The sequence below is a fragment of the Mus pahari genome, chromosome 12 (assembly GCF_900095145.1).
Source record: "Mus pahari chromosome 12, PAHARI_EIJ_v1.1, whole genome shotgun sequence".
Classification (NCBI taxonomy): Eukaryota; Metazoa; Chordata; class Mammalia; order Rodentia; family Muridae; genus Mus; species Mus pahari.
The window spans coordinates 11456902-11482690 of record NC_034601.1 but is presented as its reverse complement, the minus strand read 5'-3'; the positions used below and the strand labels follow the sequence as shown (position 1 = coordinate 11482690).

The 25789-nt window shown below is 41.4% G+C and overlaps 2 protein-coding genes across 2 annotated transcripts in view; one reads left to right on the top strand and one right to left on the bottom strand.

Moving 5' to 3' along the window:
* The window catches only part of Prkdc (protein kinase, DNA-activated, catalytic subunit), a 201570-nt gene extending 195133 nt beyond the window's left edge, over positions 1-6437 (bottom strand). Inside the window, exons 1-2 of the mRNA XM_021209938.2 lie at positions 6280-6437; positions 5312-5420 (exon numbers count right to left, since the gene is read on the bottom strand). Of these exons, the coding sequence (XP_021065597.1) occupies positions 5312-5420; positions 6280-6437 (267 nt within the window). The remainder of the gene's footprint in view (positions 1-5311; positions 5421-6279) is intronic.
* Positions 6438-6958: 521 nt separating this feature from the next.
* Mcm4 (minichromosome maintenance complex component 4) lies at positions 6959-20848 on the top strand. Its single transcript, XM_021209171.1, has 16 exons — positions 6959-7250; positions 7573-7734; positions 7984-8147; positions 8239-8340; positions 9000-9095; positions 9178-9273; positions 9963-10101; positions 12356-12576; positions 12868-12988; positions 14987-15246; positions 15680-16045; positions 16637-16764; positions 17277-17484; positions 18833-19061; positions 19423-19556; positions 20194-20848. The coding sequence occupies exons 1-16, from the start codon at positions 7181-7183 to the stop codon at positions 20284-20286; spliced, it is 2589 nt and encodes an 862-aa protein (XP_021064830.1). The 5' UTR covers positions 6959-7180; the 3' UTR covers positions 20287-20848.
* The last annotated feature ends 4941 nt before the right edge of the window (positions 20849-25789 follow it).

Sequence of the window (25789 nt, the reverse complement as noted above, 5' to 3'; positions counted from 1 at the left end):
GTAAATAAAGAAAATAATAATAATAAAAAAAAAAAAGAAAAAAAAATTAATTCAAACAAATCAGTAGCCTTCCTATACTCAAAGGATAAATGGGCGGAGAAAGAAATTAGGGAAATGACACCTTTCACAATAGTCACAAACAATATAAAGTATCTCAGTGTGACTCTAACCAAGCAAGTGAAAGATCTGTATGATAAGAACTTCCAGTCCCTGAAGAAAGAAATCAAAGAAGGCCTCAGAAGATGGAAAGATCTCCCATGCTTATGGATTGGCAGGATTAATATAGTAAAAATGGCCATCTTGTGAAGGCAATCTACAGATTCGATGCAATCCCCATCAAAGTCCCAACAGGATATTCATTTGGAATAACAAAAAACCTAGGATAGCGAAACTTATTCTCAACAATAAAAGAACTTCTGAGGGAATCACCATCCCTGACTTCAAGCTGTACTACAGAGCAATCATGATTAAATAAAAATAAATAAATAAATAAAAAATAAACAAACCCTGCATGGTTTTGGTACAGAGACAGGCAGGTAGATCAATGGAATAGAACTGAAGATCCAGAAATGAACCCACACACCTATGGTCACTTGATCTTTGACAAAGAAGCCAAAACCATCCACTGGAAAAAAGACAGCATTTTCAACAAATGGTGGTGGTTCAACTGGCAGTCAGCATGTAGAAGAATGCAAATTGTTTCATTCTTATATCCTTGTACAAAGCTCAAGTCCAAATGGATCAAGGACCTCCACATAAAACCAGACATACTATAACACCCAGAGGCAGCTCCACTCTCAGTCACTCCAATGCACCCAGGATCAGAGGATCAGAGGTGAGGAGGACACATCTGTCCCCAACACCTGGAGTAACTGGGACCCCAGGGACCCAGGTACGCAGGAACTATGCCAGACCAGTGGCATGGGTTCCTTCCAGTCTGTCTTGGCTGATACCCTAAGCATACTTTGGGCACAAAAATTTGCAGCCAGCCCCACAACACTCAGAGGCACTCAGAGGCAGCTCCACTCCCAGGTTCTCCAACATGCCCAGGATCAGAGGATCCCAGGATCCCAGGAGCTTGGTTACACCAGGATATCAAAGTCCCAAAGGCAGCTTGACTCCCTGGAGCTTGGACACACCCAGGATCTCAGGATCATAGGGGTCCCAGCCAGAATCACAGATCACAGAGACAGTGTGACTCGAAGGAGTTCTGACACAACCAGGATCACAAGAAGGACAGACTCGAGTCAGACATACCCAGGGCAGGTAGCATTAGAGATAAACAGATGGAGGGAGGCAAGCTTAAGAACATAAGCAACATAAACCAAAGTTACTTAACAACATCAGAACCCAATTCTCCCATCATAGCAAGTCTTGGATATCACAACACACCAGAAAAGCAAGATTCAGATCTAAAATCACTTCTCATAATGATGATAGAGGACACTAAGAAGGACATAAATAACTCCCTTAAAGAAATACAGGAGAACACAGGTAAACAGTTAGAAGCCCTTAAAGAGGAAACACAAAAATTGTTTAAAGAGTTACAGGAAAACACAATCAAACAGACGAAGGAAAGGAACAAAACCATCCAGGATCTAAAAATGGAACTAGAAACAATAAAGAGAGACAACCCTGGAGATAGAAAACCTAGGAAAGAGGTCAGGAGTCAGAGATGCAAGCATCACCACAAAATATGAGAGATAGAAGAGAGAATCTCAGGTGCAGAAGATACCATAGAAAACATTGACACAACAGTCAAAGAAAACACAAAAAGCAAAAAGCTCCTAACCCAAAACATCCAGGAAATCCAGGACACAATGAAAAGACCAAACCTAAGGATAACAGGTATAGAAGAGAGTGAAGATTCCCAGCTTAAAGGACCAGTAAGTATCTTCAACAAAATTATAGAAGAAAACTTCCCTAACCTAAAGAGATGCCCATGATCATACAAGAAGCCTACAGAACTCCTCGACCAGAAAAGAAATTCTTCCCATCACATAATAATCAAAACACCAAATGCACAAAACAAAGAAAGAATTTTAAAGGCAGTTAAGGGAAAAAGGTCAAGAAGCATATAAAGGCAGACCTATCAGAATTATACCAGACTTCTCAACAAGACTATGAAAGCTAGAAGATCCTGGGCAAATATCATACAGATCCTAAAAGAACACAAATGCCAGCCCAGATTACTATACCCAGCAAAACTCTCAATTACCATAGACAGAGAAAACAAGATATTCCACAAAACCAAATTGATACAATATCTCTCCACAAATCCAGCCCTACAAAGGATAATAGATCGAAAACACCAACACAAGGAGTGAAACTACACCCTAGAAGTAAGAAAGTAATCTTTCAACAAACCCACACAAACATAATTCCACCTCAAACAAGAAATTTAACAGGAAATAACAATCACTTTTCCTTAATATTTCTTAATATGAAAGTTAATATTACCAACATATCCTAATTGATTGAAATTCAAAAATATGAGGGATTAGAAATTTGCTGGCTGTCATCCCTTGGTCTCTCTAATTTGGTAATGGCAGAAATAGGTCCAATATCATACAATCCATATACACTTTCTGCCTGTTGGTACATGACAGGGTCTTGCTGTGTACCACACAATGGTCTTGAAATCATGCTTCTCCTATCTCAGCCTCTCTATTAGTAGGATTGTTTAGTTGATATTTTTACACTATACTATGGTTTTCAAAACAGCTTACATATTTCAAAATTATTTATACAGCCAAAAGAAATGTAGACAATGAACACCAAAGAGTGAGACTGAAGGCTTTGCTTGATATTTATAATTATTATATCAATTTTGAAGAAGAGGACTTTATAACTTACTCTTATTCTGAGATGAATGCTTTTGAAAATCATCACAGCCAATGAACCAGAATCTTACCCTCACCTAACATCTGTGCCACCCTCCAAGCAGAACCACTGTTCATTGAAACAGTTGATGAATGACTTCATGGATAGACCATCTTAATACACACACCATTTCTTAAATGACTGTAACCTGTTCCCTGCAGGCTGAGGAGGAAGACAATCACTCAAGTCAAATAGCTTTGACTGTAGCAGGAAATCTGTATCCAAAAAATCGTGCCTACAATTCATTCCTTGGTGCAGCAGAACTGTCAACTCTTAGCTTATCTACTATGGAGGTAAAATCCTTTGGTGATATGAGGGACATTCAAGTACAGCCTTATTACAATGGACTCCAATGTCCAATATCTGTTCTTATTTTGTGTTTGTACTACAGTAAGATTTTAAGCTCTACTAAAAACAAAACAAACAAAAAGACTATGTTCATTAAAAAAACTAATACTGATATATTACTTTAAATTATCATACAGTTAGTGTATTTGGAGTTATTTAAAATTTATATTGAGAAAAACATGTATTTTCAGTATTGCTGTAGACAAACATCTACATAAGACTGTTCAATTGATTGTTGTTTTATATCAAACAACTTTTACCAAGCCTACATCCAATAGAGGGCTAATATCCAATATATACAAAGGAATCAAGAAGGTAAAGACTCCAGAGAACCAAATAACACTATTAAAAAATGGGGTACAGAGCTAAACAAAGAATTCTCAACCGATGAATCTCAAATGGCTGAGACATACCTAAAGAAATGTTCAACATCCTTAATCATCAGGGAAATATAAATCAAAATGACCTGGAGATGCCACCTCACAACAAGCAGAATGGCTAACGAGGCAAGTAGAGCTGCAGCCCTTAGGGGCCTAGACTCGTCTCATCCTCCCCAGAACATTCTTTTTTTTGTTTTGTTTCTGTTTTTTAGAGACAGGGTTTCTCATGTATGGACATCCAGTCCTAACTCCTGGTCTTTCACACAAATGCTCTCCCCTCCCACCCCATTACTGTGCCACCTCCGTTCTCTCCTATGGAACTTTCCTGACCACCATTTACTGCAACCACACAGTCTCCTGTCCACTGTCAACATTGGAGAACAAGTCCTTCTATCCCCTCTAGATCTCTGGCCCTTATCCTTCTCCCCCAAATGACAGGGCCCTTTTAAGGTAATCCTTGTGACCCCTACAGCTGCTAAACTCGAGGGACTCTCTCATTAGGTTCATCTGTCTCACCTCAAACCTTTCATTCCTCCACCTAAAAATGACTCTTCTTCATACACATCAACCCTAACAGGACCGTGCTCTGTTAAGTTCCAGAGGATGTCAAGACCACCCATCTTGTCCCCAACCCCAGAAAATGAGACTCTACTCCAAGAGCCAAGCTCGACCTCACTGGATTAGACATGGGTTTCTTGTCCTCCCCTTGGCTGTTCATTTCCATCCAAGGTAGCCCTTACATCTGGAGATTCTAGGTCCAAGGAACCCCCACAGATAACAGTCTTTCCAAATACAGTTAGGGAACTGCTCCACAGCCGGATGCTAGGAAATGATCCAAATTGTTGTCATCCTAGTATCTGTTATCCAATCTAAATATTATGATCTCTATATTTGCTGTTTCTTTTGCCACACAAAAGATTATTGTAGAAAATGGCCAAACAATATGGGGGCTGCCCACACTGGTCTTGTCAGACACATAAGCTAGGATCACAGACCAATCATTTCTTCTATCAACACCACAAGACACTCTTTTTCTACATACAAGACCCATGGGATTCCAGGTGGCAGACAGGAGTTGTTGATCAATTCTTTGGCAGCCGTGGTGCTTCAGAACCGATGGGGGCTAGATGTCCTGACAGCTAAAGAAGATGGTCTTTGCCTGTTCCTTCAAGAAAAATGCTGTTTCTACGTCAACCAATCCAGGATAGTGAGAAATAAAATCCAAGAGCTACAGTCAGACATAAAGAACTTCAGGGACCATGAGACCTCCAGTTCTTGGATTTTCGAAAAATCCTATACAGAAGTGGAAGCTCCCTTTCATTTTTTGTTTTTGGATTTTGTTGTTGTTGTTTTTTTGTTGTTGTTGGGATTTTTTTTTTTTTTTTTTTTTTTTTTATGTGTCACTTAGTGCTACGAACTTGACTTTTAGAACACCCTTCATTGTGTCCCATAAGTTTTTTGAGACAGGGTTTCTCTGTAGCCCTGGCTGTCCTGGAACTCACTCTGTAGACCAGGCTGGCCTCAAACTCAGAAATCCATCTGCCTCTGCCTCCCAAGTGCTGGGATTAAACACCTTTCCTAGTCATCTTCCTGCATTATTATTTGCTCCCTGACTCATTAATCTTTTTTCTACATTCCTTCAATGACAAACACAAAAAATTTCTAACCAAACTATTAACCAGCTCCTGTTACAGGATTACCAGCCTCTGCCCACAGAAGAGCCGTTGTCCACAGACGAACCTGATGTGAATGTTTACCAAGTACATTACAATGGTGAAACCAGCTACCCCCCCAAAATTGACGACACCCCTAGACAACAGGAAGCAGCTTAAGAGACACAACACCCTTGTTCCCTTTTCACCATCAGCTTTTCCCTCCCTTTTTCTTTCCTTCTCTTTATAATAACAAAAAGGAAGGTATGTTGGCATCAGGACCTCCAAAACCTATGACATCACATAAGCAATAGCATGGCCTGCAGACCTGTTGCCAAGACATCAGGCACCATATTCCCAGAATCCACGTGGCTCACCTCCCACCTTTACCTGTGTTGTCATTTTCCATATAAATAAAGGGAATGCCCCTCCCTCTCTCTCTTTGCCCCTTCTCTTTCTGCTGCCACCTCCTCCCACCACCAATTAGACGTGGAACTGTTTTGGCCCAGTGTGCTGTGTTCAGACACGAGTCGCTATTTTAACACATTAATTACTAAATGGTTAAAAAGAGCAAGGCACGTGTGGTACCTCACATCTTTAACCCCAGCATTTGAAGGCTCGTTCTACATACATTGTAAATTCCAGACTATGTTGGGCTATATAGGAAATACTTAACTCAAAAAATAAAAATGTCTAAAGAATTGCACGACTTTCAGTAATTTCTGCAATTATTCTGAAAACATGGTGCAACGAATAAGGGATTTTTGTCAAGGTCCTGTTGAGTTCAAGCGAGTTTATTCTGAAAGAAAATACTTCCGTCTTGCACGCTCATCTCATCCAACTTTGGATAAATATGACTACCAAATCTGGGGGTCATTTTCCAACACCTGTTTTAAAGCATCTTCCTGGGATGCTAGGAAAAGTGCAGCATACACATCTACCGATTCCATAAACTTCACGGGACGTTGACAACACGCACGGAGAGAAACGCTGAGCCCTCCGTCTAAGGACCTTACCCACCCTGCACTGCGGAGCTAGTGCTCAGCACGCACTCCTGCCCCAGGCTACGGATCAGCTGGTAACTGGCCCCGGCAGCACTGCAGCGGTCTGCCGCGGACACGAACTCCTGAAGCTGCAGTAGCCAACCCCGCACGCCGGTTCCCTCCTCCGCCATCACGCCGGCACCGCTTCGCGCATGCGCGTCTCAGCCCTCTGGCCAGCCCTCCCCTGAAGGCCCAGCCGGAACTGCTCCCTTATACTCTCGCGGGGTGGCGTGGGGAGGATGAAGAGGCGCACCGGCCTGCGGGTCTGTAGAGTTTAGCTTGTGCACGTCGGAACGCAAAGGGACAGAACCAGCCTATCCAGGCGAGGTACCACAGATTGGTGCTTGTACTCGAGACAGCTGAGATGTAAACACGCATCACGCGCAAGGGAGTCGTGCCGGCCGCGGGTTTCCCGCCAAAACGCAATCCCGCTGCGGGCTGACCCATCCGAAGAGAGGGGCGCGCAAGTGAATCGCGGCTGTTAGTCCTAGGTAGCGGTCGAGAACTCCCCCTCCGGCTTGCAGTGGCGCCTTCCGGAGGCGGAGCGACACGCCTCTGCCTCTGTGATTGGCCGGAAACCTCCTCTCGGAGCACGCCTACATCTGTTCCAGGCGCGCAGTGGCGCTTTCCGGAGGCGGAGCTACGCGCACTTGCCTCTTTGATTGGCCAAGCGTCTCAGGGTGCTGTGACGACAGAGCGGCTGGCGGGAATCGCTTCTACCGGCGGTCCCAGGAACGCTCTCCGGGGTGGGCGCAGAACTCTGACTCACCGTTTCGTGCGCCTTTGCTGCTAACCGAGATCCGAGGTACGAGAGGTCCCGGAGCGGGACAGCTGAGAGCCTGATTTCTCTCGTCGCGCAAGCAACCACAGCACCATGTCGTCCCCGGCATCCACCCCGAGCCGCCGCAGCAGCCGACGCGGACGAGTCACCCCAACCCAGTCCGGTGAGTTCCCTCCCTCATCTGCCCCCTTTCCGCCTCGTGTCTCTTCCCGCAGCACTGTGGAAAGTCCTGAGTCCTTCGAGCCTGGTGTGTGGTTGACAGGCCTTGAGCATATAATAGCCTCCGTCACCCACATACCGGGCGCTCATCTCCAGGCTGTCTGGCGTGGTCAGTTCAGTTAACCAACCTTTTCCTCCACCTTGTCCCTCTGTTCCAGTTTCGGGGTTTTGGAGGGGTTGTTGTTGTTTAAGTAATAAGACTACCCTAAGAGGCACTTCCTGGGAGACGAAGTTAATAGTCTTTTTTTTGATTTGTATGACGAAAGTTCGAAGTGAGGAAAGCAAGTCGTCTCCCAATCGGAGACGTAGAGGCGAAGATTCTTCCACCGGAGAGCTACTGCCAATGCCCACCTCACCAGGAGCCGACCTGCAGAGCCCACCTGCACAGAATGCCTTGTTTTCCAGCCCTCCTCAGATGCATTCTTCAGGTGGGTCAGCTGTCGGTTTTGCTGGTTTAACAGTTGCTATTCTTCTGCGTATACATCTGGGGAGTGAAGCAGAGTTGGTACATGTTAGGACCTAGTGAGCAAAGAAAGCATGCTTTATAGTAGAACTACGTTTGGGCTATGAAAGATTGCAATAAGTATTCTGTTTAAATTGTCAAACAGCATTCTGAAATTGGAATTTGATGTGCTTATGTGGACTTCATGGTAAAGCTAAATGTCTTGTTTTTATAGCTATTCCTTTGGACTTCGATGTTAGCTCACCATTGACATATGGCACTCCCAGCTCTCGAGTGGAAGGAACCCCAAGAAGTGGGGTGAGAGGCACACCTGTAAGGCAGAGGCCAGATCTGGGCTCAGCACGAAAGGGTTTGCAGGTGGATCTGCAGAATGATGGAGTGAGTATGAAGCAGATCTCTGATGGTGTTATCTTGAGAGCATAAAGTAGGTCATTCCATCAACATGTTTTTATCCTGTCTTTCACAATAGGCAGCAGCAGAAGATGCGGTAGCAAGTGAGCAGTCTCTCGGCCAAAAACTTGTGATTTGGGGAACAGATGTGAATGTGGCAACATGCAAAGAAAATTTTCAGGTAAGGTTATGTACACTAAAACAGTCCAGAGACTGGGTGAAAGTATAGCCTATACGTGAATAGCCATAATGTGTAATAGCAGGTTGTTAGTGGTCTAGAATTTATTCCAAAAAAAGGGATATGCCATGCAGAAAATGATGATATACTTTTTTTTCTTAGTTTTTGGTATTTCAAGATGTTTTTTCTATGTTCCCCTGTCTGTCATGGAGCTGGATCTGTTAACCAGGCTCGCCTGGAGCTCACATGCCACCACCACCAGCTAGGTGGTAAACGCTTAATCTCTTAAGCACTGGGGCAGAGGATTACTGCAAGTCCAAGGCCAGCCTGTGCTTTTTAATGAGATCCCTGTCTTAAACCCAAAAAAAAAGAAATTGTTTTTGCATGCAGATAGCTATATATTCAAAAAGAATTTTGTCACATATTTATTGCTGGGGGCAGGGGGACATGCCATTCACAGCTTTTATTTGGATGTTTGAGGCTAGTTTGTTGGGGCTGGTTCTTTCCACTGTGAGCATTATGGAGATCAAACTCAGGTTGTCAGGCTTCCAGTCAAGCATCCTTAACTACTGACCATCTTGCTGGTGTCATTGTTTTGCATTTTAATAATAGTTACATATTCCTAAGTTCATTAACACTTAATATTGTTTCTCTACATCAAGAGATTCCTTCAGTGTTTTACTGATCCTCTGGCCAAAGAAGAAGAAAATGTTGGCATAGATATTACTCAACCTTTGTACATGCAACAACTTGGAGAGGTAATCAAATATGATTTACAAGTGAAAGTTTTGTTTTTTGAGATATTAATAGTAACATATGACTTGTCCATATATCTTACAGATTAATATTACAGGAGAGCCATTCTTAAATGTGAACTGCGAACACATAAAATCATTTAGCAAAAATTTGTACAGACAGCTCATCTCCTACCCACAGGTAAGAATTTGACTTTGAGCTTCCAGATTACAGTAAATGTTCCTAGAAAGGAGAAATATATTTAGGTAAAAGGGCTGCTTGCAAAGGTTGACTATTTCTTAAAGAAAACTGTTTTACTACAATTAAAATGAATAGTTTTGTTTTTTTTTTNAAGATTTATTTATTATTATATCTAAGTACACTGTAGCTGTCTTCAGATGCACCAGAAGAGGGTGTCAGATCTCATTAAGGATGGTTGTGAGCCACCATGTGGTTGCTGGGATTTGAACTCAGGACCTTCGGAAGAGCAGTCAGTGCTCTTAACCACTGAGCCATCTCTCCAGCCCGAATAGGTTTTTTTTATATATATATTTGCTAATTAGTATTTCTTAAAAATAATGAGTCTTATTAGTGGTTTCTTGGATTTCATGAAGTAAATAATCTTTTTGGGTGGGGGATGGGGTGTTAATTAGAAGCTGGTGAGGCGGGGTAGTGTTCAAGAGCAGTTTTGTAGTTGAAGAGAACCTTGAACTCCTGATTCTGTGGAGCCCAGAAGAGGGTTTCTGACCCCTGGAGCTAGAGTTAAAGGGGCTTACGATCCACCTAATAAAAGTGCTAAGACCTGAATCCTGTTGTCTAGCAGAGCAACAAGTGCTCTCAACTCCTGCATCACCTCTTCATCCCCTACATCTTTATATTTGTCTTTACAGGAGGTTATACCAACCTTTGACATGGCTGTCAATGAGATCTTCTTTGACCGTTACCCTGACTCCATCTTAGAACATCAGATTCAAGTCAGACCTTTTAATGCATTGAAGACAAAGAGTATGAGAAACTTGAATCCAGAAGGTAATATATTTAGTAGTAGAAAAATGCCTTATGTAGAAAGAGATCTCAAGGATTTTGTACCATTAAATTACAAGTTGAAAAGATTTATTCTGTATACTTTTATGAACTTGTTATGCAATTTTTTAACTTAAGTGGAATACCTGTTAGAAATGACTTAACAATTTGTTACTCTATAATTAATTTATCCAAATAGAATAAATTGCTAGTTAGTAGGCATGCAATTTTTTCATCACTGAAAAAAAATACTGAAGGCCCAAAAAGTGGCTCAGCTATAAAAGCAGTTGCTGAGCAAACCTAATGATCTGAGCTCTTCCTTAAACTTAAGAAAGAATTCTAGAGCTGAGCGTGGTGGCGCACACCTTTAATCCCAGCACTTGGGAGGCAGAGGCAGGTGGATTTCTGAGTTCGAGGCCAGCCTGGTCTACAAAGTGAGGCCAGGGCTATACAGAGAAACCCTGTCTCAAAAAAACAAAAAAAAAGAGAAAGAATTCTAGCTTGGTGAATAAATAAAACATGGGCAGAAGTGTCTATGCCTTAGAGAATAAACAAAGCCCTGGACCTATAAAGGAAAAGCTGGCTGTAAATGATAGTAGAGTTTGAATAGTGCATGTGGTAGAATTTCTTCTAAATAACAGAAGTCAGGGATGAGAGTAGAAAATGCTGTTTGCATCTGTGGCTGGCTGAAGCAGGGATTTGTGAGTCAGTGTTAAGGACCAAAAAGCCTAGCTCTAGAAAGCTTAGAATCCCAACAAGGAATTTAAGTTTTCTTTCAAAGTAAATAGAAAGTTTTAGAAGAGAAAGATTTTCTACTCATCTAATTCAGTGAAGCACATGACATACAAATTCATTTAGATTCTGATGGTGGCTCAATTCTGGGACATTAGGGTCCTAACTTGGATATTTTATGATGCTGTAAGCAGGTCAGAATTACGTGTTTTCATGTGTGATGGTTGTAGTGTAAATTAGTGGTCGATCACTCATCTATGTGTGTACCTTTTTAAAAAAAGGAGTGGGGAAGATAGCTCCTAGGTAAAAATCTACTTTTACAAAAAACACTTAGAAAGCAAGAATTGCTGGGTGATCAGCTAATTTCAGAAGTTGGCAAATTGCATATAAATTTTAAGTGGGGAAAAAAAAAAGGATTAGCCAAGAGTGGCAAAAAGTAGGTAGCAGAAATGAATGAAATGTATTTAAAGGCTTTGTGAGTCAGCACTGTGGAATGGTGGGATGGGAGGGCCTTTGAGTCCAGCAAAGGTGTTAAGGAAGGAGCAAATAGAGGAGAGGCATAAGCAAGAGTAGAAAAGAAGTTTGTTTTATAGATATTGTTACTGCTGAGAGGCAACATGCTTTTTTCCTTGTAGACACTAACTACAAAAATAGATGCGTGTATTTATGACATCTTCAACTATGTCCTTCCTCCATTTTGTAGGTGACAGAGAGGCTCAGATCCCCAGGGTCCTAAGTGCTTTGTCCATGTTGTCCAGGTCTAGAGTCCAGGCTGTTCTTGTGTGTAAGGACATGCTATACAAGCCAGAGGGTATCATTTCTAAAGGGTTTTCAACTCAGCAAGTAGACTAGATTATCTGGCTAGCCAGCAAGCCCTAAAATTCTTTTTGGTTTTCTCCTCCCTGGTGCTGAAATTATAATCAGACCCTCCCCCATACCACAAGCATTTTCAGCCCAAGATTTTTACCTGAGATGTCAGGTCTTCCAGGTGGCTTTGTGAGTGAGATGAAAGGCTGGGAGACAATATACCTACACATCAAACTTCTCACCTGTTGATGTCTCTAAGCAGCACACCTGAGGAACAAAGGGCCAGACATGGGCCAGCAGTGAGCCAGCAAGATGGCTCAGTGGGTAAAGATGCTATGCCTGACCACACAAATGAGATTCCTAGCACCCACATAGTAGAAGAGAACTGACATCCATAAATTGTTTCTGATCTCCACATTTGGACTGTGGCGTGCATGTGTTCATATACTCACGAGAGAGGGGGTGGGGGTAGAGAGAAAAAAATTAAAAGATTCAGAAGTATACTGGTGCTGAGAGGAAGGAAAGCAGGCTGGACATAAGCAGAACATCCTAGGCTAGCTCTGAGGATACTAACCAGGTGTTCCTGGTGAGGGTGCATGCTGGATTTCTGTTGGTCATCTATACTTCTGTGGGAGTTAAGATTCTGTTTTAGTGGCAGACCCAGGCTTGGGTGGGCTGAGGGAAGTGGCTGGTAGACAAGCCAACCTTTCTCCCTTTACAGACATTGATCAGCTCATCACCATCAGTGGCATGGTCATCAGAACATCACAGCTTATTCCGGAGATGCAGGAGGCCTTTTTCAAATGCCAAGTCTGTGCCCACACCACCCGGGTGGAGATAGACCGAGGCAGAATTGCTGAGCCCTGCAATTGTGTACACTGCCACACTACCCACAGCATGGCACTGATCCACAACCGTTCACTATTCTCTGACAAGCAAATGGTATGTGGCCACTCAGCACCTAGGGTGGGGTTCCCCAACACAGACTGCTACCTGTGTTCTGCCTCAGTCTAAATCCTCAGCCCAATTGAATTTGTCAGTTTACAGTCAACCTTCCACACTGGAAGGTTTCCTATGTGTTGGTTTTGTTAATGGCTTGAGTTCAAAGCACACTGAGGCTTCAGTGTTGCTTTGCGACATCTCAGTCATTGTGTAGGCTATATACAAAAGCCTGTAATTGTTTTCCATGGTACTTACTTTGTTTCTCCAGTCTTACTCTTTATTCTTCTGCAGATCAAACTTCAAGAGTCTCCTGAAGACATGCCTGCTGGGCAGACACCTCACACTGTTGTCCTTTTTGCCCACAATGATCTTGTAGACAAGGTTCAACCAGGGGACAGAGTGAATGTCACAGGTGAGGATGTAGGTTTGTCACAAAAAGACCAAGTTATGCTATGGTTTACTACTGCTTAACCCTTTAAGTTCCGAGATGCAGGTTTTAGAACTCAGGGTCCTGGTGGGCCCTTGCTATATAGATCTCTCAGAACTTTGCATGTGTCTCAGATTGGTAATGTTGACGTCACGAGAACAGCTTTAAGAGGGAGCATTTAGTAACTCGGGGACAGAACACCAACTTGGGTTCATAAATGCTTTTCTACTGTTTCCTACATGTATAGCTAAGGATTAACATTACTTATAGAGTAGGACAGAAAGAACACTTTGTACACAGGACAAAGTTATTGCTAACTTTTTGATTGTTACAGTTCATTGCTGCATTAATTTGTGTTTCTAGATTCTAAATGCTGTCTCTTCATGCAAAAAGTGCCCTGTCTTCAATGCCATTTGCATGTGGCAGACTTTCTACATTTTGGAGGAATATGGGCACTTGGTCAAGAGTGATGGGTTAAGTAATAGCATTGTTCTTCATGGAGAATTTAATCCAAGGATCCCTGGCTCCTAAGTCTAGGGCTTACTGTCCCAGCTACTTAGTCCACATTTCTTCCCCAACAGAAAAGAGCCGTACAATCCAATCTTGCCTCCACCCCTTGCTCTTCCCATCATTGCTGTTATTACCTAGAGGAATAAAACTGGATGTTCCAGATGTCATTAATAATAACCTAATCCTCGTTACTCTGTTGGGTGAATTATAGTCTGGTTTGCAATTTTTAAATGTTACATAAGTGCTGGTTTTTTAGAAATTTTGTATATTGGGGTGAAAGTCAGGAAAATAGCTTATGGAAGTTCTCTTGTTCTTCCATATTGGTGCCTGAAAATTGAATTCAGGTCATCAGGCTTGGTGGCAAGTACCTTTACCTGCTGAAGCACTTCACTAGCTCTATAAGCTAGTTTTTTGGGGGGTTTTGTTTGTTTGTTTTCTGTTTTAATGAGAATTACATTGTCTTGTTAAAGGATCGTGATCTGTGCTATAAAGATAAGGAGATCAGGCTTAGTTCTCAAAAAGTAGAGGCCTAGTGAAATGGTTCAGTGACTCGAGGGTACTTGCCATGCAGTTCTAATGACCTGAGTTCTAACCTCCATATACCACACCTGGCATGTGAGTGCATGCATACTAATAATAAAGCTTTTTTTTAAAAACAATGGGAAATAAAATTATTGTGAAGTTCAAGGCTAGTTTTAAACCCAAAGAAGAGCACCAGATATACCAGTTTAACAAAACCTTCCTTCTTAGAGATTGTATACATTTAGAGTGGTTGAAGTGTTATTTCCCACTTAATTTCTCTGAATTATCTTCTCTGGGGTGAGGGTGGCATGCACTGCCAGGGGTCAAGCCCAGGGCTTTGCACATACTAAACAAATGTTCTCCTATGAACTACATCTCCAACCCTCAATTAGGTTCATGAGAAAATAGCAGAAAATATCCTTTTCTAAGTCCTAGCCCTAAATTATCATTTTCTCTTTACCTTTAAGTCAGTAGACTATCTTGCTATTCATGAAATTATTTTTAAAAGATTTGGGATTTTAGGATTTTTACTTCCAAGTTTTTGTTTGATATGGGCTTTATCATTTTTGTTCAGCTGGTTACTAAGTAAATTCTTTTTACTTTTAGCTTAGGGAAATGACATTACTATATTAAATACTGTCATGACGCAGCCTTTTTGTTTTTTATTTTGAACCTACAATTGTGTAGAGTAGTTATGCAGATAGTTCCGTAAGTTCATACAACACAGATGGTTACAAATATGATTTTGGGTCTGTTCTTAAAAACCTGTGTTTCTTTGCTCCTTGGCCATTTCTTCTGTGTCTTGACTTTCTTAACAGGGGCCTTAGCCTGGGAGACTAAGAGGTAGTGGGTGCTCAAGTGAGACAGAGTCCCTAGGTTCTGACCTTTGCTGACCGCTGAGCTTACAGAGAAGTAGAGAGGTAACATTGTATCTCCTACATATGTTCTTAGGCATATATCGAGCAGTACCAATTCGAGTTAATCCAAGAGTGAGCAACGTGAAGTCCGTCTATAAAACCCACATTGATGTCATTCATTATCGGAAAACGGATGCAAAACGTCTGCATGGCCTTGATGAAGAAGCAGAACAGAAACTTTTTTCAGAGAAACGTGTGAAATTGCTTAAGGAACTTTCCAGGAAGCCAGATATTTATGAGCGGCTTGCTTCAGCCTTGGCTCCCAGCATTTATGAACATGAAGATATAAAAAAGGTAACAATGGAGTTTTTAGCTTGATCTTGAGATTCACAGTTATTTAGAATCAAGTAACTAAGATCCATTTGCCACTGTTACTGTCTTCCAGAGGTAGGAACTGTTTGCTCTAACATAGCAAGGCACTGACCCCTGCCTTGGTTGATAGTTGAGTGTTACTGTTTTGTTGTATATACACTTATCTGTACTGTGCATATTCATGTGTTCCTAAACCTAGGAGGTTATGTGGGGTCAGAACAGGGATTCATGCTGGTCAAGTTGTAGGATAATATCTGCTTAGGTTTATATTGGTTAGGAATATGTAAAATGGCCTGAGCACTCTTAGATGATTTTGGTAATACTTTGAACTTATAAAATAGAAAAGTACCTGGAAAACATAAGCTAAGCATATACAGTACATCAAATGAATGTTTAGATGTATTTGTTTATTTAGGGAATCTTACTTCAACTCTTTGGTGGAACAAGGAAGGATTTCAGTCACACTGGAAGGGGTAAATTCCGTGCTGAGATCAACATCCTTCTGTGTGGTGACCCTGGCACCAGCAAGTCCCAGCTGCTACAGTATGTATACAACCTGGTCCCCAGAGGCCAGTACACATCTGGAAAAGGCTCCAGTGCAGTTGGCCTCACAGCCTATGTGATGAAAGACCCTGAGACCAGGCAGCTTGTCCTCCAGACAGGTGCCCTTGTCTTGAGTGACAATGGCATATGCTGCATCGATGAGTTTGACAAAATGAATGAAAGCACAAGGTCTGTGCTTCATGAGGTCATGGAACAGCAGACTCTGTCTATTGCAAAGGTGAGTGCTGATGTCCTCTATGACTGCAGGCTCACAACACTTTGCAGTTATACTTGTATTTTGTAACTTCTTACATATTAGTTGCTTTTACTCAGTAATATGTAGTACTTACAAACTTGAGTTTGTGTTAAAGTTACTACCAGTTTGCTTTCTGATTTGAAAATGTGGCTGGAGGGATGGCTCAGTGGTTGAGAGCAGTTGCTGCTTAGCCAGAAAACTTGGATTTGATTCCTAGCACCCACATGTGAGCACGCTCACAACCATCTGTCTTCTGTAACTGCAGTTCCAAAGGATCCAGTGCTCTTTTCTGAACTCCAAGATTACCAAGCACACATGTAATGCATTCAGGCAAAGTACCCAGTACATAAAATTATTTAAACTAAAAATGTGGCTGCAGAATAATTATGCCTAAGCTCAGTCCTAGACATGGGTTTGAGCACAGGATACTATCATTATGCACTAAAGTCAGTGAGACTCTTGGAAAGCAGAACCAGCAGAGCAAATGGGGGTTAGTCGGAGGTCAGATGAAGATGGTTTTCCTCCTTATGGGAGTCAGGAAAAGGCTTTTAACTGTACTGCTTCCTCTAATAGGCTGGGATCATCTGTCAGCTCAATGCGCGCACCTCTGTCCTGGCAGCTGCAAATCCTATTGAGTCTCAGTGGAATCCTAAAAAGACAACCATTGAAAATATCCAACTACCGCACACATTGTTGTCAAGGTACTAAAACATTTCTATGTAATAAATGCTTCTGTTTGCTTGTTCATAGAATTGACAGCTGGAGATGGAAAAGTGATCGACAACTGCTAATAGTCTCTTCACTGACTCAGATTTGGTTTGTCGGGCCTCATTGGCAAGATTTATGTGTCTTAATTATTTGACTAATAAATTTGCTTTGTTTCTTGTGGTGCTAGAGATTTAATGAAAGGCCTCCCATGTGTTGTTAGGCAAGTGCTCTATCACTGAAGTACCTTCCTTATGTCCTCAAAACAGCTGAAGGAGTTTATCCAAATACAATATGCACTTGGTCCTGGGTTACAGTGACGTTTCTCAGAAGAGAGTTAGAACTTTTTTTACTTGGCTCTTACCTAGGCAGGACTAGGGATTGGTCAGCTGGAGATACGGCAGCTTTCTGTGGACATATGTACAGTCAGTTGGCTTTTACACCTTTAAGTCCTATATGTAGGTACGTTAGTGCCTCCACTAAGAAGACGGTATTTTTCTTTTGTCAGGTTTGATCTCATTTTCCTCATGCTAGACCCTCAGGATGAGGCATATGACCGGCGTCTAGCTCATCACCTGGTTTCATTGTACTACCAAAGTGAGGAGCAAGTGGAGGAGGAGTTCCTGGACATGGCAGTGCTGAAAGACTACATTGCATATGCACATAGTACCATCATGCCCCGGCTGAGTGAGGAGGCCAGCCAGGCTCTCATTGAGGTAACCAGGCTTATGAAACATAAGTTTGTAACTCTGGATGAGTTACTTGTGTCTCTTGACTTCACTTTGTGTATTTTTAACAAGTAAGATGTTACAGAAATGTTTAATCCCATTCCGGGTTTCTACCCTGCCTTTGATCATTTGGTTCCTGGATAAAAGACACATAACTTTTATATTTACAATAAGCCTTAAACGGCACAAGAGCCGGGTAGATACTTATCCTCTATGCTATTATGTCTATTTCCCAGCCAATAATCCTACTATATAATTTGCCATAGTTCATCTGGGCTGCTCTTAACTCCAATTAGCCAACCCACATGGCCATTATTTCATGACTTACCTAACCCATGGCACCTTCTTCCTCTCTTCACCTTCTCCCCCTTGTGGTTCTCTCCCCATCAGAAGCCTAGAAACCTAAGCCCCACCTATGTCTCTTCTGCCCAGCTGTTGGCTTTTGACATCTTTATTTGCCAATCAGGAATAACTTGAGGACAGGGTCACATAGTGTCACTTGGGTCTAAGTGTAGACTCTGTCCTGCCCACTCTCTGTGGAGCAACCAGATCTTGGGAGCTGGCACTTAGCATTACAATACATAACAAAAGACCAAACTTCAACATTAAGATGGGTGATATTTAGATTCCCACATATTATAAGCTGGGCAGTAATCGGCTAGGGCTTGTTTGGACTGAGTATTATGTTATGGCATGCCCTTTGATGGACTTATATCCTAGCTAGGTTACAAAAGGCTTGGTGAAGGTTACAGATGGTAGTGATTTTTCATTCATATCATAAAATAAATGAAACTACATGTAAAATTATTTAATTCATTATCCAGTTACCTTACATGCCTTGCAAAGAGGATCTTTTGGCTGTCATTTGCCAGACCTTTTCCTACAGGCCCTCTGATTCATTCCTTTCCTCTGCCACTGTTGCCTTTGCTTGGTGGTGGTGGTGGTGTCTGTGTGTGTATGTATGTGTATATGTTTGTATTATGTATGTGTTTGATGCTGCAGATTATACTCATGAGGGCCATACGTTCTTCCGAGTTACGTTGCCAGCCTTCTGATACCTTTTTATATTCACAAGATTCCTGCAAGAAGTCTTTCTGTCAAACATTTTGTATATCACCATATATCGATGTAACTAACTATCCTGTTTCTGTGTAGATGAGTTTTAAGTCCACAGCCTAGATCCAGTTTGTAATTACCTACAGTAACCCTCCACTGCAGGTAGGCAGGCTTCCAGTTATTTAACAGAACACTAGCTGTCCAATGTCATCTGTGAAACTTGAGGTTCTTGTTGCCAGTGGTTTCACTTGGGTTTTTTTCTTTTTTCTACCTTCAATAGGCTTATGTAAACATGAGGAAGATCGGGAGTAGCCGAGGGATGGTTTCTGCTTACCCTCGACAGCTAGAGTCATTAATTCGCTTAGCAGAAGCCCATGCTAAAGTAAGATTTTCAAACAAAGTTGAAGCAATTGATGTGGAAGAGGCAAAACGCCTCCACCGGGAGGCTCTGAAGCAGTCTGCAACTGATCCCCGTACTGGCATTGTGGATATTTCTATTCTTACTACAGGTTTGTTACTTGCTTTGAACTTGAAACTTAAAATCAAAAGAGATTGTATCTCCTCTGGTGTTTTATATCTATTAAAATGTATTTCTAGCGGTTAGCAGGCAGGCACATTTGTCCCAGTTATGCAAGAAGCAAGAATTTGATATAATAAGTATGGTTATACTTGCTAAACAGCTTATGGGCTTTCAGTGGCAAGTAGCTAATGATAGATACAATAATTAAAATAACAAAACCTCGTGCTCTTGAATATGCTCTGGCATTTGGTTGTTCTACCTATCTTGGCAATACTACTGAAGTAATATGCGAATCTAACATTTCACTTAATCATGGTAGAAACATTTCCATTGATTTCTTTTTGAAATAGGAATGAGTGCCACTTCTCGTAAACGGAAAGAAGAATTAGCTGAAGCATTGAGAAAACTTATTTTATCTAAGGGTAAAACACCAGCCTTAAAGTACCAACAGCTGTTTGAGGATATTCGGGGACAGTCTGACACAGTAAGTGTTTATATGTGTGTAAATAAGATTGACTTGTCCATAAACACATCATCAAGAAATACATTATTAAAGTATTAGCACGCCTGTTTGGAGTTCAGATTTGTTTTAGGAATGAAATATTTGCCTGACCTTTTTGCAATTAAAGATGAATTGTTAGTTTAAAAAAATGTTGGTCAAAGTTAAGGCCTGCTTGTTTTATTTTTATAACACTTTTACTTATCCTTGTCTGCGTTGGCATGGTGAAGGCAGAGCTTAGAAAAGACAAAACACCTAGTCCTTTAAAGAAATGTTTGCCAGTTTAGCATCGTGATTTACAGGATAAGAAATGTTCTCTAGCAGGGTTGATAAGTTGGGTCAGTGGGTAAAGAAGATACCTACCATACCTACCACTAACCCTGATGAGCTGAGCTCTGTCTCTGGGACCTGTGTGGTGGAAGGAGAGGACTGACTGACTTTGGAAAGCTGTCCTTTGACTTCCACTTATAACCAGCCCACAGGCACACAAAATGAATTAAGATATATAGATATAGATATATGATGTAATTAAGCAAAATGAATTATCTACAGCCACCAAAACAAAGCTTCTAAGCAGTGGTTTAACAGTAAAGACTCAATCTGTGACATTTTTATTTCCTAGGCAATTACCAAGGACATGTTCGAAGAGGCCCTGCGTGCTTTGGCTGATGATGATTTCCTAACAGTGACTGGGAAGACTGTCCGCCTGCTCTGAGCTGCGTGGCCCTTGGACTAGAGTCAGTCACTGTTGTTATTGATGCAAAACGAGTCTGAAAGGCAGTATTCCACTATAGAAACATCTTCTATTCCTGGAATGTATTTTGTTAGTAAATGTATGTTTTCACCTATTTTTAACATTTTAAATTATCAAAATATGCAGTAGAGGTTATATTCTCAATATGCCATATTTTTTAAGCAGCTTGCTTCTTTCTGTTTGTACACAGAGAGCCTAAGCCCAGTTTTGGAGGTTTTTTTAATCTGGGGGCTTTGCCTTTGTTGTAATATTGGGGAGGAACCATGTGCGCTGTATGTAGATTCTGTGTCTTTACTGTGGAGAATTATGTGCTTGGAGGTAACAAACTGTCAGCGATACATCCTTTGTTGGGGTATGATGGGCTAAGGATTTTTCTAGCACCTGGACTTAACATTCTTTACAGAGACTTTTTCCCATAGCTATTATTAGAACAAAGATATGCTTGAAAAATTATTGGATCAAGTTGCCTTCTGTTTTTTCCTAATATGTAAACCATTTTCCTAAATAAATGATAGAAAAGTAATACTTGGTTTAAAATTATTTCTCACTAAGAGCAGAACTTTGCTAAAGACTATATTTTTTGAAATCATAATAGTGCTGGATAGGTTATAAAAAAATCAAGGTAGGAATTTCATTAAATTTTTTTAGATCCTTAGATTATTAGTTTCAAAACCATTGTAACATTAAATCTTCTGTATAAATATTACTACAATAAATCTCTAAACCATATGAATTATATGAAGTAGGCCTTAATGTAACTTGGAATTCTCATAGGTTGTGTTTATAGATCTAAAAATGAATGCTTACATAGCACTCAGATGTTGGTTTGGAAATAATATATTTCAAAGGAAGGAGTGGTTGAGTTGGAACATCACCGAAGGCCATGGCCATTTACCTAATCTAGTTGTTTCACTTATGTGAATTGGTATATGAGTTCCTGTGTAGATGGCTTCATGTGTCATCCTTAACAGATATCCTGTGGATGGAGATCTTTAACAAATGAGAGCGCAAGAAACCTCATGATTTATCTGAAGTCCCAAAAGAAGAGATAGAATTCATAGCTTCATGTTCTGGCTGGAACCAGATCTTATCTAGACATGTCTCACTCAGGTTCTATCTTGACCCAGTTCTTTTGGACATTCTACTCCTTGGGCTTCCAGAATCTTGTAGAAAAAGCTTACTACGTCTTGTCACATGACACGTGCCCTCTAAATGGACAGAGAAGTTGGGAGTGTTGACTTTATAGGTTTTTCAAACTTAAAATGTTTCAAATGTATCTTAGTCACTATTTTATGGCTGTGAAGAGATACCATGACCAAAGCAATTCTTATAAAAGAAAGCATATAATTCAGGGCTTGCTTACAGTTTCACTTTAGTCCATTATCATGGCCGGAAGTGTGGCAGCACACAGACTTGGTGGCTGAAGAAGTAGGTGGGAGCTACACCATGATTCACAGGCAGAGATACATGGCCTACCATAGGCATTTGAAACCTCAAAGCCCACAGCTCCCAGTGGCCAGTTCCAACAAATGCACACCTCTTAATCTTTCTCATATCATTGCGTTTCTTGATCACTAAGCATTCAGATATATGATATTCTTCATCGAACTCTAGACTTTCACAGGCACATGAAGGTAACAGGAAAATAAGTTCTAAGGCCACTATGTAGTTCTTGACTTTTTTTTTTTTTTTTTTTTTTTTTGGTTTTTCGAGACAGGGTTTCTCTGTATAGCTCTGGCTGTCTTGGTACTCACTTGGTAGACCAGGCTGGCCTCAAACTCAGAAATCCGCCTGCCTCTGCCTCCCGAGTGCTGGGATTAAAGGCCTGCGTCACCAGGCCCGGCTTTGACTTTTTTTTTAAGATTTGTTTATTTATTACATGTAAGTACACTGTAGCTGTCTTCAGACACTCCAGAAGAGGGTGTCAGATCTTGTTAGGATGGTTGTGAGCCACCATGTGGTTGTTGGAATTTGAACTCAGGACCTTTGGAAAGGCAGTTGGTGCTCTTAACCACTAAGCCATCTCTCCAGCCCCTTGACTTTTTTTTATTTTTTTGGTTTTTCAAGACAGGGTTTCTCTGTATAGCTCTGGCTATACAGAACTGGAACTCACTTTGTAGACCAGGCTGGGCTCGAACTCAGAAATCCGCCTGCCTCTGCCTCCGGAATGCTGGGATTAAAGGTGTGCGCCACCATGCCCGGCTCATCGTCTGTTTTTTTGAGACAGGGTTTTCTCTGTGTAGCCCCGACTGTCCTGGATTTCTCTCCATAGACCAGGCTGGCCTCAAACTCAGAGATCCACTTGTCTCTGCCTCGAAAGTGCTACGAATAAAGGCGTGTGCCACAACTGCCCAATTTAAAATTTTTTCTTTACCTTTAATCATTGTCTCCTTTGTGTATGAGTGCTTTACCTGCATAGATGTATGAGCATCACTTGCAGAACTATTGCCTGAGGAAGTCAGAAGAGAGTGCTGGGTCATTTGTGAGCCACCATGTGGGTTGGTCCTCTGTAAAAGCAACACAGTGCTCTTAATCTCTGGGCTGTCTCTGTAGCCCTCAATGACCTAACTTGATTTTTTTAAAAACTAAAATCAGAGATGAAAAATTCTTGTAAATACATCATTATGGTGTGACACATAAAAATGTTTAGGTATCTTCAAAGTGGTTTTATGTTTTGTTTTGTTTTAGTTTTATTTATTTATTTTTAAAAGATTTATTCATTTTATTTATTTGAGTACACTGTCGCTCTCTTCAGAAAAACCAGAAGAGGGCACCAGTTCCTATTACAGATGTTTGTGAGCCACCATATGGTTGCTGGGATTTGAACTCAGGACCTCTGGGAGAGCAGTTTGTGCTCTTAACAGCTGAGCCATCTTTCCTGGCCCTTGTTTTATTTTTAATTATTTTTTTTATGTACAGTGGTGTTTTGCCTGCATGTATGTCTGTATGATTCTCTGGATCCTCTGAAAGAGCAGACAGTGGTCTTAACCACTGACTTATCTCTCCAACCCCAAAGTGGGTTTTTAAAATGACATTTTAAAAGTATTTCTGAGCCAGGCGGTGGTGGCGCATGCCTTTAATCCCAGCACTCAGGAGGTGCTTCTCCTGCCTTGAGGAGAAGTATGTATGTATGTATGTATGTATTTATTTATTTATTTATTTATTTATTTATTTATTTATTTATTTATTTATTTGGTTTTTCGAGACAGGGTTTCTCTGTGTAGCTCTGGCTGTCCTGGAACTCACCTTGTAGACCAGGCTGGCCTCAAACTCAGAAATCTGCCTGCCTCTGCCTCCTGAGTGCTGGGATTAAAGGCATGCGCCACCACGCCCGGCTGAGAAGTAGTTTTTAAAATTGTGTTCCAGGCTGCTGTCTCAGAGGTTAGAAATTTCTTCAGAACATAGAAGTGTCATGGAACTTGGAGGCCACAACTTGTGCCAAGTCAGGTCTGGCACCCCTCCTCAGCAGGCCAATTAAAAGAGCTAAATGAGCAATGGAAAGGAAAAAGGAAGGTTTACTCAAATGTGTCACACTGGGAAGAGAGACTGAGAGATCCAGCAGACTTCTTATGTCCACTTTTAGGGTCCTGAAGTAAGTTCAAGGTTTAAATAGAAGGCCAAATGTGGGAAAGTCTTCTAATTAAGGATGAGGTACACTATTGACCCAAGAGTCTCTGGGCTCAGCACAGAATGGCAGATCCTTCCATTAGTGGGGATTCTCCTTCTCTGCCTTGTCTGGGGAATTATCAGGCCCTACACATGCCTCTATCTGAGGAATGTCTTAGGCAGGGTTTCTATTCCTGCACAAACATCATGACCAGGAAACAAGTTGGGGAGGAAAGGGTTTATTCAGCTTACACTTTCCACATTGCTGTTCATCACCAAAGGATGTCAGGACTGGAACTCAAGCAGGTCAGGAAGCAGGAGCGGATACAGAGGCCATTGAAGGATGTTACTTACTGGCTTGCTTCCCCTGGCTTGCTCANCCTGCTATCTTATAGAACCCAAGACTACCAGCCCAGAGATGGTACCACCCACAAAGGGCCTTCCCCTCTTGATCACTAATTGAGAAAATGCCTTACAGCTGGATCTCATGGAGGCATTTCCTCACCTGAAACTCCTTTCTCTGTGATAACTCCAGCCTGTGTCCAGTTGACACAAAACCAGACAGTACAGTCACATAGCCTTAGATTACAGGATCAATTTACTTTCCTCTGATAAGAAACTGTTCCAATAGCACCTGAGATCCTGAAATACTTCCCCATGCTAATGAGTTATTTTGGTACCGTAAATTTTCAGCCAATGACCTTTGTCTACCCTCAGTTCCTCAAAACTTTATAAGCCTCTAGTCACCCTAAATAAAGTTGCCCTGCCTTCTGATAGCTGGTCCCGGTGTGGTCATTCACCATGAATACTCATACTCTGGAAAGTAATTATTCAAGGTCAGCACACAGAAGCTGTGGTCCAGAGGTTCCAAGGGTAATGTAAATATTCTACATGTAATAGCTTTGACATCCTGGAAGTTGAAGAACTGAAGGGATCAGAGGAAAAGCTGAGGCTTGACCTTTGTGACAGGTTCAGTGAACTTAAGAGGTCATTGTGAAGATACAGTATAAGTGGAGACCCCTGGATATTGAAGATGTAGACCATGGGTTGGCCTCCAATGATAGGCAGGTGTAGACTGAAACAAACCTGAATCTACAAGACAAGTTTCCTGTGCTACAGGGACCAGAGAGGTGAGAAATGCCTGTTGGAGACCAGAAGAACATGGATAAATCACAGGAATCAGACAGAATTGGACATTGAGGTTTTTATACATTGGATTTTTGAGTTTCTTTGGTCTGATTATAACTGTGTCTGTCTGATTCTTCACTCTTGGAGAAAGTATTTAACTTGTTTTTTTTTTTTAAGATTTATTTATTATTATATGTAAGTATACTGTAGCTGTCTTTAAACACACCAGAAAAGGGCATCAGATCTCATTGTGAATGGTTGTGAACCACCATGTGGTTGCTGGGATTTGAACTCGGGACCTTCTGAAGAGCAGTAAGTGCTCTTAACTACTGAGCCATCTCTCCAGCCCTTTAACTTGTTTGTTTGCTTGTTTTCTTTTACAAGGTCCCACAGATAAGAGACTTGGAATTTTTTTCAATTTTTAAAATTTGTATACAATATATTTAGGTCATATTACTTTTTTCTTCCCCAACTCCTACAATTCTTCCCTTTGCTCATCCAACTTCATTTTCTTTTCTTTCTTTCTCCAAAACCAAAACCAAATGAAAGGAAAACATAAGCACTGTGGTGGTTTGAATAACAGTCGCCTCGTAGTCTCATATATTTGAATGCTTAGTCATTAGAAAGTTGCTTCTTGAGGAGGAAGTGTGTCATGCGGGTGGGCTTTGGAACTTCAGAAGCCCAAACCAGGCCTATTCTCTCTCTCTCTCTCTCTCTCTCTCTCTCTCTC

Bases quoted from the DNA above. Each gene is read 5' to 3' on its own strand.
- Mcm4 (XM_021209171.1), top strand. From the start codon at position 7,181: ATGTCGTCCCCGGCATCCACCCCGAGCCGCCGCAGCAGCCGACGCGGA. The intron at 8,341-8,999 runs GTAAGGTTATGT...CTCTACATCAAG, and splicing joins CATGCAAAGAAAATTTTCAG to AGATTCCTTCAGTGTTTTAC. The intron at 15,247-15,679 runs GTAACAATGGAG...TTGTTTATTTAG, and splicing joins AACATGAAGATATAAAAAAG to GGAATCTTACTTCAACTCTT.